The 18,924-nt window shown below is 42.5% G+C and overlaps 1 protein-coding gene across 3 annotated transcripts in view; it reads right to left on the reverse strand.

The window, feature by feature from the left end:
- The window catches only part of LOC311262078 (neuropilin-2-like), a 106,457-nt gene that overhangs the window by 16,377 nt on the left and 71,156 nt on the right, over positions 1-18,924 (reverse strand). For 2 of the 3 annotated variants that reach the window (XM_084361224.1, XM_084361225.1), the window contains exons 12-16: positions 11,104-11,178; positions 10,154-10,318; positions 5,785-6,053; positions 4,821-4,917; positions 2,261-2,293 (exon numbers count right to left, since the gene is read on the reverse strand). In XM_084361224.1, coding sequence (XP_084217350.1) covers positions 2,261-2,293; positions 4,821-4,917; positions 5,785-6,053; positions 10,154-10,318; positions 11,104-11,178 — 639 coding nt within the window. The remainder of the gene's footprint in view (positions 1-2,260; positions 2,294-4,820; positions 4,918-5,784; positions 6,054-10,153; positions 10,319-11,103; positions 11,179-18,924) is intronic. The other variant, XM_084361226.1, reaches the window with a different exon arrangement.

Here is an 18,924-nt window from a genome sequence, read left to right on the forward strand (position 1 = left end):
TCGACTGTTGGATTTGACTATTTTAGGGAATGGAAGTCACATTTCTGAGCTGAACGAAACCAAGCGCTCCTCAAGTTTCTGACAGTATTCAGAGAATGTTTTTGATCTGTGCGCACACACACACACACACACACACACACACACACACACACACACACACACACACACACACACACACACACACACGCACACTGAACTGACTAAATTAAGCACACACCATCAGTAATACTGACACAAACAAACTGAATCGTTTCCTTGCACCTACAGCAATAAAAAGTAATCAAAGAATTAGATGTCCCAGTTCTAACCTGTTTATCTTTTTGCATTTGGCGATTAGAGTCCAGATTGATCGGACACTAATCACCAAATTAAAAAGAAAAACAACAAAAACATCTAAAAGTGTTGATAAATTGCTCAGGGTCTGCAAATATAATACCACGTTTCATATTTCGTCCATCTCTAAACAAAAGCCGTCCTGCAGGCAGCGTTTGAGGTCCCGACCCAGACTGTGAGAGCGAGAGATCCAGTAGCATAATCTGCCTAAGCCCTTTTTATCTGCGTTCAGACCGGCCTATTTGAGGAGGGAAGGAGAGAAAAAGAAAAAGAATAAAAGGGAAGCTGGACGGTGATCAGCTCTGCATTTCATTTAGGTGGGATCAGCAGTTTGCTGGGCAGGGTAATCGAGTGAGGAATGGAGGAGAAGGAGCAGAGAGGAGAAGGAGAAGGGAGGATAAAAAAAGGAAGGGAATTAGAAAGAATAGTTGAGATGAAAGAAGAGAAGCAGAGAGGAGGGAGGAGTAAAATACAGAAAAAGTGCAGAAGAGGGGAACAAGGAGGAAAGAGGTGGAAGAAGAGAGGCACCTTGTATGGTGCTGAATGCAGAGAGAGGAAGCTTACATGGATGAGGAGCGATTGCACCGTCCTCTGCTATTAGAGTAGTGAAGGTTGGACCCGACAGGAGAAGCAAGTTCTGCCTAGTTCTTTAAATCCGCGGAAAGAAGACCAAATGAAGACTGTTTCATTGCGTCCGAGCAGCTTAACCATGACCTTGTGATTTTAACCTCGGTTCCTGACAACTTTTAGGCGCAGAGACTCGTCACATACGTGTAAACCAGATGTGACAGATCACACACAACACTGTGCACATCGTCAGCACACTGCGATGTGACTCTGTTGTTGCTGTTGTTGTAAATATTTTATAGCTCTATCCACACGGGACCAGTATTACCAGTGGACCTCAAATCATCTCAACCTGTCTGTTTTTCACGCGCCGCATTCGCCATTTTTTCCCCCCGGATATGATGCCAAGGCTCCGCATGATATTAACATTTCAGAAGCAGAGCATCTGTTTCTTCAGCAGCCACATTATTAATATGGTTTAGTTCTGCAATCTTAATACATTCCTTACAAGCATAAATACACGTGTAAAGTGAAAAATGCTTTGTCTGTACAACCTTTTGTCGCTCCTAACCTTCTCTTCTTGAAATGTCAACACTTCCCATCTCAGATGTTTGTGTTTTAAGGACCCCAAATCACTGAGATGCCCATTCGAACAGGACTAAAACTATCACATGACCTCTTTGTTTGGTCATTTGCGTGGCATTTTTACTTTACAAACTACAGACACGGCAGATTCGCACCTCCACGAGTATTACCAAGTACCAGAGGGCCACAGGTAACACTAGTCTCGTGTGAATAGGGCTTATGCACTGTGGGGGAAAACTTTACATACCAAACTCTATAACCGGGATTATCAGCCCAGCATGCAGAGAGTCATGCTGGAACAATGCAGTGGATCCATTCCCTCAAGTTGCAATGCTGTCACCATAAAGGTGGATGAAGTCCACATGAAATAGACACCCTGACGAAGACCTGAAGGTGCTATTTGTGAGTAAAGATGATGTTTGAGTCAGATAATGACCATCTGGGTTTCCCAACCTGTCAAAAACTGACACTTTGGGATGGCGGTTGACTCAAAAATCAACTTTTTTCACAAGTAGCATCTTTAATAAAGATTTTAAATGTATTTGTATGTGGATATATATTGTGAAAAGAACTGTATATGCGTGGAAATAGCTCAAACGTTGAATTTTCAGTCAGAATAAGAGTGATTTATGCCTTATTGAGCTGTATGTAACACATAATGCACTAACAAGGTTCCTCGGGGCCGGTGCAGTGCTTGCGAGCTGAGCTTAGCAACAAGCAGAAAGCACAGACATTTGACACAGGAAGTACGAACGAAACAGGAAGTAGAACTTACTGGATATGCCAGGAGTTAAGGCAGGGAAAGGCTCTGCAAAAGAGAAAGAAGAGAAGAAATGTTACTGATGACGGTTAGTAACGTATGTACGATGAAGACGATGGAGGGATAATTAAAGTTTAGATGACTGATGATACTCGGTGGGTGAGGAGGATACACTCTCTGTGTACTGATGCATATTTTAATAACTAAACTGACATTTGGTACAACTATATTGCAAATGACTGCTAACAGAAATGGACTGTAATCCAGCTGAATGGCAAAATTGCAGGACGCTGCACTTTTACCGGGGCACTTGTTACCCCTCTCTGAGAAAATCAATAAAGATTTGTCGAGTTCCGAGATGTTGCAGGAGTCTAAAGGCCCATAAATCTTCCTGGATGACAGTCATTTTTACAAAATGGAGAGAAAATAAAGAGAGGAAGACAAAAGTGTGGGCTGTCAGGTTTAGAAGAGAGGAAGTGTCTCTCTCTCTCTCTCTCTCTCTCTTTGTGTCAGTCATTTTTTAAAACTGCTCTCGCTTTCTTCTTTCTACTTTGTCATCCTGTGTCTCCGTCCTCTGATTACTCTTTTCCCAAGGTGAGACGCAAACTGTTGTTTGGTGGAGAAGAAGCGAGGAGGGGACGGCTGGAAGATGGGGGTGAGGGAAGGGTGAAGAGAAGTGAAATAGAGGAATGGGGAAGGAAGGGTGGAGGTAAGTTAAAGGGTCGTGGGAACAGGGACTGAAATTTACTGCTGTTTATTATTTGCCGGAGGAGATGACATCTATTATGAAAGCGAGAGGGGAGAGGGGAGATGAAAAAAAAAGAGGGAAAACCAGAGAAAGGCAGCACAGATAGAGAAGGGAGGCGATGGATGAAAAAAATCACAAGATGAAGGAATAAAACATACGAGCAGAAAGTAGTGGAAACACATCGGAGGGAGAGGTTCGGAGTAAACATGTCGTCGCAGGCAGTCAGTAAATACGAGTCTTGTTCTGACCTGTGACTGATCAGTGTAATATTTAACACAGCTGAGTGCAAAATGTAAAATGTTTGGTGAAGAAAAGTCACATCTGACCCACAGAAAGAGTTACAGTATTTAAATGCCAAAGTTAGTGATGTGCCCAACATGAAATTTTGATAATATTCTACAAAACAATAAAATAATAGCTATTTACAGAGTCATTCCTTAAAGGGGTACTCCGGCAATTTCGTATTGCATTTCCATAACATTTCGTGGACTTTAGTTTGTGGACATCTAAATATACCAGAATCCTACAGTTCCCAGGTTGAAGGTTAAGTCTGGGAACCACTTCATACCTGAGCTGACAGCGTTCCAGTACAACAAGTTGGGTTACCAGTTCTAGCTAGGTTAGAGATAATGCATTACACTGACATCTGAGGCACCAACCCAAAGCTTCAGCATTTGACGATGTTGGGAATGAGACTCAATAATCAACTTCAACAATCTAAAAGCTGCTCCTCTAAAATTTTAGTGCCATTATTTCATTTTTAGGATGTAAAACTAGACTAAAAACTAAACTAAACTTAAACTTGGTGCCATAAAGTTCGAAGTTAAACTCCGATTTAATCAGGTTTAAAATGTAATCCTTGTTGCAGGCTAGACTAAATAGTTAACAGAGCTGAAAGAAGCAGTGGCACCCTGAGAAGCTTGTTTACAAGAGTGTGTGGGCGTGTGTGTGTGTGTGTGTGTGTGTGTGTTCATGCGTCATGGTTATTAATGCAAAACAACCGTGGTGGTTTTTACATGTCATTATACATTATACATTATTGTGTGCATTTCCGTGCCATTATGTGCGCTCGCTTATAGCAGGCTATCACCGCCCTGCTGTGCTCGGTGCAGCGGTGCTTCGCTACATTAAATGATAAGAGTATTCCCATTACTTCAAATGACGGAGAGAGCAAACTGTGTGTGTGTGTGTGTGTGTGTGTGTGTGTGTGGTTGGAAATGATGCTTCTCAAACAAGGGGAATGTGAATGATTTCAAACTTAATCCTGTGTCTAGTCTGTGTGTTTCAAGTCCGTCTGCATTTTTTTCTGTTGAAGTCATAAAAACGTCCACGATTGAAGCCAACAGGTCTAAATTATAAACCTACGTGGCCGGTTTATGTCTTTAATCGCAGAATAACTACATGTTGCTCTTTCATGTCATCACGGCAGACACACACATTTTTTTTGCTGCTGTATGGCCCAGCGACCAGGCTGGAGGACGAGAGAGCGACACAGAGGAAGACAGAGAGGAATCATAAAACGGTGGGGTGGGGTGGTGAAGGAAAAGACTGAGGGAGATACAGAGAGGGAGATATGAAAGATAGATTAGAATCCATGCCCAAAGGCCGTTTGTGGCCTACTTTCTTTTTTTTTTCTTTTATTTATATATTTTTTCTTTCTTCTGTGTGTGTGTGTGTGTGTGACTGTAAACGAGAAACATTATGAGTTTCTTTTTCTCCCTCTGAACCGCTCTCTGGTGAAAACATAGCATAAACGGTGTGGTGTGAAGGAGCGAGAGGGTCGGACAGACGGACGGACAGACTTATCAGACGGGTTGTGGGACTTACGTGTGCACTGCTCCAGCTCGATGCTGCTGCTCATGTGGATGTTATCTATTCTGATGTGGCCTCGTGTCGGGTGATCAAAGAAACCCTCGAACACCACCTAGACGATAGAAGAAGAAGGAGATACAGCAATATTACAATCTTTATTAAACGCACTCTATTCTCAAATATTTTCACATCAAGGATCCTCAATCTGACACAAATTAGAGCACGGACGTCCATTTGATAAGAAAAGTAATTAAACCCATGACCAAAAGACTCATATATTCTGTTATTGTGCTACTTATGGATTAAATATTAGTGAAATTAAATAATTCCCCTTTCTGCTGAGGAACCAATGGAGGTCCCCAAACCACACTTTGAGCAGTAAATGACTGAAAATTAACCGACTAATTGTTTCAGCTACGCGTTTGTACTGAGGTAGTTTAAATCCATCACAAAATGTATTTCTATAAGCTCTAAAAATCTTAATGTGTAATGTCAGTAAGGCTGTAAAATAATTGTAGTGAAATAAAAAGTTGTTTTTTTTTCCCCTTTTGAGTAGAAGTAGAAAGTGGCATGAGAAGAAAAGACTTCAGTGGAGGACAGTGCCTCAAATTTTTATCGAAAGTTACGACAGGAACTTTCATTTTTTTGTTAAACGTGGCAGCTGCTTTGGACAAAATACGACGAGGGTGAAACAACTTTGTTTTAGTGCTGAACTGAACCACCAGGCTACAGAGCTGCTTCTTTCCTCAGGCTATTCGACCGCCATCAAAACTCTTTCATTTTATGAATTATCTGACTCGGTGACAGGCGTTTAGAAGAACTTTAACTACTCAGAAATCTTGCTCATGGTCTCGTTGGCTTATGTGGGTCATATAAAGCCATCAGTACTACATTTTTAACCAGTTAAAAGTCCCTGGTAGTATGTTTAAGTAAAGCACTTGAGTAAATGTACTTCAGTGAGTTCAGAAACGACCCTTACCTGATACTCTTTGGGGCTTTGTGGCAGGATGGTGCGGCCCTCCCTCCAGTGAGCCCCCTGGTCTCCTTTGAGAACCCACAGCAGCGTCTCCTCCTGGTCGCTGTCCCTCAGCAGGACCCTCAGGCTGCCCTGCGCCTCCCCCTGGAGCTGATAGTGGAAGAGGAGGCAGAGCGGGCCCTGCTCCGGCCCCACCTCGGGGCTCAGCAGCCGGGCTCGCTTGCGCTGGGTGTGGGCGCCTGCGTCCAGGTGGAGGTAGTTCCCTGAGAAATCTGGGGGAGGACAACAGACGCTGCATTGTGAAATCAGATCAATGAGTTGGAAGAAATGATTCAAACTGATGCATCACCACTCTTGTGAGCCACATTTATGTTTTTTTTCACTCTGCTATTTGCATTTTATTCATTTAATGGCTTCCATTTTAATGAATTTTATGATTTGTGACGGTGCTGCCGCAGAGCGCCGATTCACTCCCAACATACAGCGTGATGTAGTAATGCAGTGGGATGTGGTTGCTTAGAGTTTTAAGGCATTACCGCCATCGTTCTGTGGTATGAGGCTTAACCGCAAATGAGACTGCCATTTCATCATGGCCCCTAATGGCTATAGATACACACACACACACACACACACACACACACACCCATAATCACTCCGGATGCTGACACCTAGTTCTGTTGCTCTCCCTGTTTTTGCTACTTAGTCAGCAGAGCCATCATACCGCTGCACTCACAATGCTTCTGCATACACTTTTTTTTTTTTTTTTTTTTTAAATGTAATTCACTTCTTTTCTCTCTCCTCGCAGCTCAACGAATTGACGGGCAGAGGGCCCAGAGGAGGCGAAAGGAAGGAAGGAGTGAGCGAGCGAAAGAGTGAGCAAACATGACACGAGAGACAGAAAGAAAGACGGCGCTGTTGTGTTTTCCCTACCCCAACAGGACCATAATCATTAGCTGGCTGCTGTGTTTGGCTGTTTGTCTATTATGGCCGCAGAGTAAAAGCTTCGCTGGAGCTGCAAATAGTGTTTTTTATCGACGTGCAGACGCTGTGTGCGACATCTCAAGAGAGAGAAGAGGAAAAGACAGAAAATATCCATCTATCTATCTATCTATCTATCTATCTATCTATCTATCTATCTATCTATCTATCTATCTATCTATCTATCTATCTATCTATCTATCTATCTATCCTATCCTCACCTTGTTTTCCCTCCGTCGGCTAAGACAGAAAAAGAAAAAACACTCGACAGATTTTGCCGCACATCACCCTTAATGAATAATGGATTTGGGTTGAGGTAACTCTGTTTCTTCACTCGGAGGCAATGAAAAAAAAAAGGGGGACCTAAATTACCGTTGCTCATTAAGTGCAGTTAGAGAAAGTTGCAGTGTTTTTTCCGTCTCCCCGCGTTTGATCTTGGCGAACGTACAAAGGGAGGGAATTAATTAACAACTCTCCATGGGAGGGAAAGGCAGGGATGTAGAATTGGCTCTGAGGGAGGGAGGGAGTTGTGTGCGAATGAGTGTGTGTCGGTGTCTGTTTGCATGAGTTCATTTTTGTTTATATCTGTGTGTGTGTGTGTGTGTGTGTGTGTGTGTGTGAGAGTTCATCTGTCAGTCATCGTGTGTGTGGGTATGAGTTCGTAGATTTGCATTTGTGTGGATAAGTGCAGAATGTTTTTCTAAGTTTAGAGATATACTGTACGTCAGCGAAGGTAAACACGGGCTGAGAAGTAAGTACAGAACAATGTCAACTCCTGTTTCCACTTGTACTAGAGTGTGACAGGGACTTTTTCTTTTTCAACACTGAGTCCTCACATTCCCAATCATCACAAAAAAGCAAATAGCATCTGGTAGTTTCAGGGAAGCAATTTACGTGAACCTGGCTGCCTTCATGCTGATTCATTTCAGTGACATCTCGAATCTGCATCCTGCCTCGTCATGGTTTCTAAGTTGTGGTTCAGTCATTTCCTGTTTTATTTTGAAGTTACGCGTCATGTCTCACTTTCGACTTCCTCTCATTGTCCGTTTTCCCGCCCTGTCTTCTCCTCATGTTTAACCTGCGTTTGCTGCCTGTGACCTTTCTGGAGTTTTGTTATCTGCCTTTTGTTTTTTTGGGGTTTATGGATTTGGATTTTCAGTTTTTTGGTGATTAAAGCTCGCTTTCCCTTCAGTTACAGTACTTGCCTGTGCGTCTTGTGTTTGGGTCTCCTTTGTTAAACCGTGACATTGTGAGGATCAGTTTTGTCTCTGGATAGTGATAGACTTTGACAGAGCCGGAGAGGATATCCTGATTGTAGCTGATTGAGAACCAAAGGTACCAGACAGCCACGCTCTGAATAATACCCTGCTTTGTCATCAATTTTCCTCTGAGTGGGACCATATATTTACTAAATGAACATCATGCTGTGTTGAAGAAGACCTGAAACTAACAATTGAGACCACAAAGTCCTGTGAAAACTGTTTACTGAGGTAATAAATCAAGTGAGAAGTAGGGTCATTTTTTATCATAAGCTTATAAAGAATCAAACTAATTTTCATTGAAAGTACTTCTGTATTGGCTTCACTTTTGACTGTATTTATACTGTTTAAATAATAATTTAAATTGTGTTTCTGTTATTTCCATTTTGAAAACTGGCAACATTTTTGGGTTCAAGTTCATTAAAACTCACAGAAAAAGCTAATACACGGTTTGTTTCTCAGTGACACCTGTTGGATCACAATGAAAACCACTCAAACTGATATAATCAGATGTTAGAAACTGACATTGTGTCTCTTTTCAACACTCTCCTTATCAACAGCTAAACCACTTCCAACACCGAGCAGTGTGAGGGGTTTCCTCCGGTGAAAATCTCCACAGGGTAAAGAGTTTCCATCTCGGTCTATCTAAGATCAAAAGAATAACTTAGGAGCTCGGCTCGGGTCGGATTTTCTCCTTTAAAAATCCTAACAGGGCTTTCAATGACAAGGGTTGGGGATTTGATTTGCATACGGAGACAGCTTCCAGACAGGGTGCTGCGCTAATGTTGCTGTTGAACAAGACTTAATGTCATGTTGCTGTCTAACACGTAGACAGGGACGCTGCTATGTCAATTACACACACCCCCGCACGCACAGACACACGTGTGCGCACACAACACACACAGCAGCCTGGTGTGATGTAGAGCTCTGCCTTGTGTCACGGCCCTGTCTGTTTATGAAGGAGCTGCTCAGTCAACCATAAACTGGATGGCTTCAACAGATACAGAGGAAACCTTGGTGGATGGCAAGGTCGAGGGTGTGTGTGTGTGTGTGTGTGTGTGTGTGTGTAAGTGTGGGAAGCAAACCCACACACCTTGAGTGTTTAATACACGGTCAGTCCCACCTTGAGTGGTTTGTGTAAGTGTGTGTGTGAGTGTGTGTGTGTGTGTGTGTGTGTGTGTGTGTGTGTGTGTGTGTGTGTGTGTGTGTGTGTGTGTGTGGAGCCTCCGGGGAGCTGGAGAGCCAAGGCAGCACTTCTGTCAAAGCCATCATCTGACTTATCTGACTGCTCTGGGCAGTGCGTGTGCGCCTCATGGGTGTGTAAGTACAGTAAGTATGTGTGTGTGAGGAATGTGTGTGTGTGTGTGTGTGTGTGTGTGTGTGATGGATAAAACAGTCTCGGTTATCCTCCCGCTGTCTTATTAAAGACGGACAGATGTGGAAAAAGGCAAGAACCACTGGGGGAGATGGGAGAGAGGTCAGTGAGGAGAGGAAGAGGTGAGAGTGATGGAGTGAAAGGGACAAAACTTAAAATATGGACATTTTATACTGAAGTAGAAGTTGAAGGAAGCGGGGTAACAAGAAGAGGCGAGATGGTGAGGATTGAGACAGCAGAGGCAGATAAAATACAGGAAAAAGGAATTAACGTGGGAAGAAGAAGAAACCGAAAAAAAAGGGAGATTAAAAACGAGGCTGAAAGTGAGAAAAAGAAGAAAAATAAGAAGAAACAACAAAGTACCAAACTAGGTTAGGGAAAAAGTGAAACTGTTAAAACTCCAATTAAGTCGTCGTGCACACTTTTAGCAGATCAGAGTGAAATCCTTGCATCATAGCTGTTGTCAGTGGTCCCTCCCAGCGCTAGGATCTGTAATATTCCACCACAGGACAACCACTTTGCTCTTAATTAGCTGCAGAAGTCTCCGCTGAGGAAGGTCAAACATGACGCAGCGTTTACGAAAACGAGAAATGTCTCGAAATGAGGAAATATCCAGAAAGATGAGGATTAGATGTGGCCGTAATGGGCACACAAAGTTTGTAGGAAGTTTAAGTAGAGGCGAAGACCTGTGAAGAAATGTTCTTTTCGGTTCTCACAATGTGGATTTTCAACTTTTTACTAGAAACAAACCAGTACTCACTGTCTGATCCAAGCGCCAGGTCCTGCCTCGTTCCATGTGTGCCGTGTCCGGTTGAACTGCTGCTGGCCGTGTGCAGCGACCAGCTCACACCTGACTGAGGATCAGCCGACCAGCCGCACAAGCTCTGCTCGAAGTCACACACGGCCGACAGGGACGGCGTGGTGGCTGCGGGGCGAGAAGGAGACACAGACCGTGACTGAAGCGTCTGTTTCAACCGTAGATAATACTGATCATCAAGTCGCCTCTCTGAGTGCTTTTCAGACACCATATCAGATTTAAATGTTTTTTCTCTTTTCCTTATCTTCCTTTTATGAGACCTAATGCCGCGATTGTCTGCCGCCTCTTTATTCCGATGCTTTGAGAGAGATTCCCACTGTGTTTAGATGTTTTGGCAATAGTGCTCATGTATTATGACATCTCAATAAATCAGGCTGAATACAAATATTAGAGTAAAAGAGATGGAGAATGAGCTCGACAGAAGAATCAGTGCAGAGGATAAAAGACGGCAGTAAAGGGGGGGTGTAGCTGTGAATCAATAGGAGAGAGGAAAAAGAGCACGAAAATAAGAAAGCATGGAAAATAAACAGAAAAAAACACATCACTGTACATCTACCACAGTAAAGCTCCTTCCATGACAGTCGTTGACCTAAAGCTGTGAAATCATATTCCCAATAAGTGTGTGTGTGTGTGTGTGTGTGTGTGTGGGATCCTCTGGCTGTGCGAGCCTATATTCACTCAAACGGCGCTTCCTGTGGGACTCCTTGAATCCAACAGACTTCAAAAGCCCAGAGGCCCTGTGGTGCGCAATGACATCATGAGTTTGACCTTAAGAGCGTCGAGTGTGTGCGCAAGTGTGTGCCGACGAGAGACAGAGAGAAAATGAATGCTGTGTGTGTGTGTGTGAGAGTGCTTTAACTATGTTTTATGTGTAGGTGTGTGTGTGTTTTTACCAGGTCTCATTGCAGCGGTGGTCTGCTCCTCTCTGGGCAGGGTGGGGGTCGCGGTGTCAGGTACAGTGGTGGTTTCTGCCGACAGGAAGGAAAAGACAAAGGTTAGAATAGATGGAATGAAATGACGTGGCAGTAAGTGAACTACACGTTCATGAATGGCCTTTCATCAGGATGCGGGTCAATTATTCCAGCTCTTAGCTCTCACACCGAGCAGACTTTTCAACAGCACGGACCCCGTGAACGCAGCATTTTCTTTTGCTGGGTATTTTACAAAGGAAGGACTTAGCCTCCTACCGCTAAACAATCATCCCACCACCTTATATCAGATTTTATATATTTAATGCAAGCACTGGAGTTAATCTGCTTCAATCGCGTTCGACTTCCAACACACTCAAAACTGCCTCACAGGCTGAGACAATACTGAATAACCAAATCTAAGCTCTTCTTTTTAAATATTCACACTGGAAAACAGTAATATTTTAACAGCCCAGCAGTGAAGCTTGAGCAAAGAAAGATTTAGATATTACACGCTAACTGATGATGTTTGTACACACGTCGCTGCCGCTGTGTGTTAAGGCTGAAGTTTGTCACGATGCAGGCAGTGACGGAGCGAGCCGAGGCAGTGAGCTGGCACTTCGGCTGAAGACTGTGACACAACACACTCATTTTACCCACTGCAGGTTGGCACGCACACACACACACGCCCACAACGCTATGATGATAGATGCCGCACTCAAACTGACCTTGGTGCACAGCAGCATGCGACCAGCGTATGATAGATCAAACGGAGGCGCGCGCACACACGCGTCAGCAGTCGGGTATGTCAGCGTAACCCCAAGACCTTCTGGTCTTAATAAGCAGTTTTCTACTGTTGGTTAGGATTCCTTAAACGGCCCTGAACGCTTCGCCGGCTCCTTCTCAGACACACATCTACACGTTGACGTAAGGGAACAAGGCTGACACGACTAACCTCTCGCCAAATTATTCTTAGAGATGACTTCTTTCTCTCTTATTCATCACACGGTCTGACTTTCTTTGTCACTCATCACTCGTCTCTGTGAAGCCCCTCCATCTTTCCTTCGTCCTCTCGTCATTTGTCACAGTAAATCTGACCAGTTTCAGTTCTGCTTCGCAAAACCACCGTCAGCACCACAAAAAGTACTCTCTGCACACACACACACAAGGTCGATCTTTCTTTTTCCCTCTACGGCACAGACGTGAAACCCTATCTAGTGTTGTTTCTGTTTTACCACAACCGCAGTTTTCTTCTCCATAACTCTCTCTCTCGCTCCCTTTCTGTCATCTCTCCCGGAGGCATATTTTGATTTCCACTCGTCCTTTCTGCCCGCAGATCTTTCTTTCTCTTTGTTCAGATCTCTTTCTGTCACTCTCCTCTCAACCCTCTCAGCGCTTCCCCCCCGTGCCGTAACTCTGTCTGGTGTTATTTTATGTCGGTCCCCACCACCACCACCAGCACAGTAAATCTGAGACCACTGTTGATTTACTGCTTGTTTGGTTGCTCGGGATGTTTCCATGACTCACTCGGTGATCTGTGCGTCTTGTTTAGCCTGAACTCTTGACCTTTGCTCGCTAACAGCCTTGGATTTGCTGCAGAAACCAGTTTGATTCATTCGTCTAATGCGTGTTGTGTGTGTATAACTTTATTGAGTTGTTGACACAGTCTGCTCACAGTGAAAATATGCAGGATTATTATGTAAGCCCGAACAGAGTGGCCTAATACACACACACACACACACACACACATGCAGACACACACACAGAATTAGATATTAACATTGGATAAGTAGCTCCCAGCTGCTGACATTAAGCTGTTTTAATTTGGTGCCCTTTACCACTGTAATTAGCCCCCCATATGGAGGGAAGAGAGGGAGGAATAGAGATGAGAGAGGGGGAGAGAGAGGCATAGAGATAGATGGAGAGAGTGAGAGAGATAGACATGGAGAAGGGAACATAACCCTTTCCACCTCTCACCACCATTTTCCTAATTAGTGACCACACACAGCTCCTGTCAGCCTCCCATTTTGAACTCCATCTCCATCTCCACTCCACTCGTCTAATCCAATTCTGCTCCTGCTGTCTGTCATCTCCCCTCCTCTTGTTTCTCCCCCCCCCTTCATCATCCTCCCTCCTTCCTTTCATTTCCATCCATCACGGCCCACTCTGCAGCTACTGTAAAGGTCAGTAAAATCATTTAAATGAATTACTTCATAATTAAATCCGGTCAAACTTGTAATTTTTCAACTTGCTTTTGCAGGATGTTTTTTTTTTTACGTCGTATCTGCTGACTGACGGACGCGTGCGGCGCGTTTAGTCACTTGTGTGGGAAAAGTGGCGATGACGAAGCTGTCAGCGATGTTTTAAACATGAGGACTCAAACAGGGATGCAGAAGAAACACACATCTTTACATCTGTATTCTGCAGGTGGGTCATCGCAAACACCACCGACTTACACACTGAAACCTGCCATGACTCTACGTCTTTTTCTACCTCAAACTGAGAAATTGTAAAGGTGTTAGGTTCTGCCAACCACACACACATGCACAGACACACACACACACACACACACACACACACACACACACTGTCATAGGCCCCAGGGCTCATTGTAAAGCTGCTGACTGAGCAGCGAGAGAAACAGAGAGACGAAAACTGTTCAATTATGGAAAGAGCTCTGGGTATAAATCTACCTCTGTCAGCCTAAATAATGACTACTGACACAGTGTGTGTGTGTGTGTGTGTGTGTGTGTGTGTGTGTGTGTGTGTGTGCTTGAGGGAGAGGGAATGTCGTCCCCACTCAAATTATGGGTGACATGGTGAATGTGTGTGTGTGTGTTGAAGGGGTTTCCTTTACTTAATGACTATGTGATTGACTGACTTATTGACTGATGCGTGGAGCTGAAAGAATGTCTTCTTTATTACGTGAATCTCCTTTGATAGTAACTGCGATTAGCTACAGTGTGACACCACTGGCTGACCTTTCTGTTGAAGGTATCTGTACAGTGTAAGTTGAATTTCCTTTTAAAAAGGCATTTATCTATCCACCGCATTTTGTTAATCTTAATGTAAATGTTACTCAGGGACCTAAAACTGTGCAACACTGTGTTCTGCTTTAGTTTATTTGAGTTATTGGACAAGATGGAATGTGACATATATGCTGAAATATGTAATAAACATATGTAAACATACATATTTACATACATACATAAAAATATATGTGTTTGACACATTTAACATGTATGTATTTGTATAAAAGTGTAATATACAACCTATACATATACATACACATCTATATATATATATATATATATATATATATATATATATATATATATATGAGGCCTGGGAGTTTGAGGGTTCTGCTCAGTATCTTGGCTGTTCCTAGGACTGCGCTCTTCTATATATATATATATATATATATATATATATACACATACATATATATATATATTTGTTTTTCATAGATGTACATATAAAGAAGATAAATACGTTTTAGACTAAACAGTAACACAAAATTGATAGAAATGTACAATTTACATTAAAGTTTATGCTTAGGAGTTGAGGTATAGTTAGATGTACTTGCTGGAAAGATCGCTGCTTCACACAATTGTAGTTTAAAAAAAAATACTACATGTTTATATGCAATGCTACATTTGGAAAAAGTAGAAATGAGTTCTTGAAAGTCAAAGGAAACTTGGAAACTAGAGAGTGAAACTTGGACTGGGGCTGTAAAATGCTAGAGTACGACGTCAAATGAGAAGCGATGGTGGAAAACATGAGTGTGTTTTTAGAGGACAATCATTGCCAGTGATCTGAATGGCAAATCAGACAAACTGTACTTAAAAACCCAAAAGTGCAGGTTTGATTTGTACGTCGCTTAAAGTGCTGGACTAATTATGACTCCCTCGTCTGTAGATGAGTGGGTGGGAAAATGAGTTCTTTACAGCAGGAAACTCTTTGGAGACTAAATGCCTAATTAGCTCATTGTACAGCGAGCTACCGACAATATCTGTTTTTTATGGTAAGTGCTGCACCGGACCACAAGTTTTAATGTCTGGTAGACGGGGAAGGAGCGTTTTCTACAACCCAGTTAAATGTATTGCCGGTATAAGACAGAGCACATGATTGTAGTTAAAAAGCCACCAATAATAGAGCTTAAGAAAGCAGAGCTGTGCACAACACGGTTGAGACACTAAAAGCAAAGAAGCTCTTTATGTCAGGAAACTACAGACAGTGAATTGCTCATTAGCAGATTGTGCAACAAAGCACCATAAGGTACGCGACTGTAATTGTAGCCTTAAGTGTGAAGCTAAGTACGACAACAACTTAGATGATAAAAAGAAGCTGCTGGCAATGAATGGCTAACTACATCAGCCAACAGTAGTCCGCTACAAAGAAAATGAGTTTAAGTGAGGCAAAAACCATTGAGCTAAGTATGCCATTAACTGCTCAGGAGAAAAGAAAGACAGCTCCCTCGATCAGCGAGCAGTACGATGCCAGGATATGTTTTAAACAATTTCAAGCCCCAATCAGAACCTTTTGGTTATATTAAAACACAGGAGGATTGTCAGACTGTATGTTAATTCTGGGTCATGCAGATTTGCAGCCCTTATTTAAGTGTTTCCTGGTAACAAGCCAAAGCATTTATCATATAGTTTGTACAGTAATACCTTGAAACAAAAGGTAATGTTTCCACCATAAGGAAGGATACATTTTTGGCATCATGATGTGGTGATTAACAATTTTGACTCTTCATGTGATTTCAAATGTCTGACAATGTTAGCAGCTGATTATATTGAATCATCAACCTCTATTACCTCATCATCATCAGGTTATAGCCACATGGTCATCATATTACCATTTTAATCCAAAATTGTAATGATATAAAAACATTTTGTAAACAGGTTACCTTTTTGTTACCACTATACTATACCATACTATACTATGCTATACTATACCATGCTTTACCATACCATACTATACTATACTTTACTATACCATGCTTTATGATACTATATCATACCATACCATATTATACTTTACTATAATTACTACATTTCTTTGCCATGTTGCTGTCATTAAATATTATCTCATTGTTACTCTTATTACCCGGTCATATACCCATTGTTAATACTAAGCCACTACCTTGTTATCACCTTGGTAATTACATGGTTTTACATAATTATTACCTATTTATTTTCAAACTAATACTCCATTATCACCATGTTATTACCGAGCTGTAAAAGTAAGTGCTACCATATCCAGATAAAGATGTGGACAAAATGAGACAGGAAAATCTGGGAAATTATGCAAAGAGGTGGTGAGCCAAACCTAAATATTTATATTGGAAAAACACAATCTTTTTTTGAACACAGACACATATAAACAATGAACCAGTCCTAAGTGTTGCCATGTGTGATATCTCAAAGAGTAAGAGAAGGAAGTGATAAATATTATTGTCCCTCTGAAGTGAACAGAGCATGAGTGTATATGGTTTAAAATAACAGTCGGACTTTCAGGCTCTTTACACTTGAACATCTTTGTAGACGTCCCAATGCCAACACCGCCTAATGTGTTTGTTGGAGCCTACAATCAAGTCAGGAGCATTTGAACCCGTCTGCAGTGGTGGGCAAGAGATTTCTTCAAGTGCACCAGTGTTTTGCCTCTACAACCAGAATGGAAACATGCTGTTGGTGTCCTGTAAGAGCTCCAAAAAGGTTATTCCTTCAGGAAGTATGTTTTTGAAACAGTGTCAGTTTCCATTTTCGTGCGTTCGGAAAATTCTGCAATACCTGATCTGTGGTTTGGCTTATACGGAGCCAGGAAACATTTACTACTCTCCGGAGATAATATTAGCTTTCAAAAACTATAAAGTAAAGGAAGCACCAGCAACAAGTTTGCAGTAAAAGTAGAAAGATGGGTATTTAGAAACAATGTGAGAAGGGCGAGAGAAAGAAGAAGAGTGGGACACAGATCCATGAGGGTAATGAGGTCAGGGGGAAAAAGGGAAGGTGAAGACGTGGGAGAGATGGAGTGTGTGTGGTGGAGGTGGTGGTGGTGGTGGTGGTGGTGGTGGGGTTGTTACAGGAGCCTTGGCAGGAGACGAGAGTGATTAAATTCTTCTGATGGGGAGGGAGTCAAAGGGGCGGAGACGCAGCGTACTGCAGAAGGCACAAACATTTGTACACTCCACCTCCCTCCCTCGCATTAGTTTCCATTCCTTCTCATGCTTTCTATACCTGTTGGTATAAAAGAGCAGGGTCAGGTCTGCAACTTTATGAACTGAAATAATCAAGAGTGAAACAATAATTTAAAATAATGATTCTTTTAACATGTCCACCCCTGTCTAAAATGATTTGCTTGGAAATACTAAGTCTCCAGTTCCCAGCATACTTCTGTGCAAAGTGATAAATGTCGTCATTGCTTTTTATTTTGCAATCTGGTTGTTATCATTACTGCTTAATGTAGTAGTAGAGCTGTAATCTCTGTAGTGAGAGGAGTAGTGAGACAAGACAGGAGGAGGAGGAGGAGGAGGAGGAGGAGCAGAGGAGCGACATGAGTGGGTGTAAGCAAGGACACGTCCCACCAATCACATGGAAGTCTCTGGACCCGGGCCACGGCTCACATGCGAAAGCTATCAGCAATGTTTGGACCTGGAAAATACACATTCGCACACTTGGCTTAACCTGGACGATTCGCTGGAAACCTGGAACAGCAGAACACCTCCAGAATGTTCTAGAAGGAGAGCTCTAAACAACGCTCTCCTCCGGGTGACTCTGACTTTCGATGTGTGTGAATCAACAACAAGATTTGAAAGACAGACAGTGTGCTAGTCAAACAACAAATGACTTAATATTCATAAAAATCATCTCTTTTCCAGTTGTAGTTGTTGAGGTATTTCCCCAGGCCTAGCACTTTATAAAGCATCTCATTGTTTGTTAATGGCAGAATAACTATTAACTAAAGTTTAATTAACTTTAAATTTACTAATGATGAATTGGTTAATGATCGTTATTATATTGTGCTTATTGTTTGGCATTCTGGCCGTCGCCATCTTGTATTTTTTGGAGCCAGAAGTGACTATATAAGGACGAGAGGGAAGGTAGCTACACCCTAAAACATACCCTGTTTTATTGGTTATTTGACTATAATGGGACCATAATTTACTAAATGTACATCACGCTGTATTGAACATAAACTCATTAGGAAACTGTTTAATGAGATAATAAATCAAGTGAGAAGATTTTCTCATGATCTTACATACAGTCAGACTTCTTCTTTGAAACCAGAGGAGTCGCCTCCCTGCTGGCCACTTAAGGCACAGCTCCATCTGCTTTCCATACAGTCGATTCAGAGATTCAGTCTGATACGCTGCCAGTCCCAGAGCCAACCCGTTTGCTATAACTGGCCCGACTTCACACTGAACGGAAACAGATACGAGCCATCAGCCATTACTGATGATGTAGTCTCCCAAACGCAGCGCGTCCCCCATTGAGCTAACCATTGTGGTTTTGTTGGAACACAGAGGCAAGAAGCATCATTTCTGGCCAGCAGTGTTTAAGGTTTCGTGACAAGTGAAGATCCACGATCCAAAGAGCAGCAACAGCAGCAGATGAATGAAGACAAAGATGTTATTAGCCACTCTGAGACTCTGGACAAAAAGCCGCTTTCTCTCCCTCCGTCTGCGTTTTCCTCTCTGTTATTTTCCCCAACGCACCCCACCCAAAACACTGCCGTTTTCAATGGAGACGAGAACCTAAGCATGTATTTACACAACTAAGAACAAACCTTTGTCTTCATGCC

Source organism: Pagrus pagrus (assembly GCF_965226575.1).
Source record: "Pagrus pagrus genome assembly, chromosome: 9".
In the NCBI taxonomy this organism is placed as follows: domain Eukaryota; kingdom Metazoa; phylum Chordata; class Actinopteri; order Spariformes; family Sparidae; genus Pagrus; species Pagrus pagrus.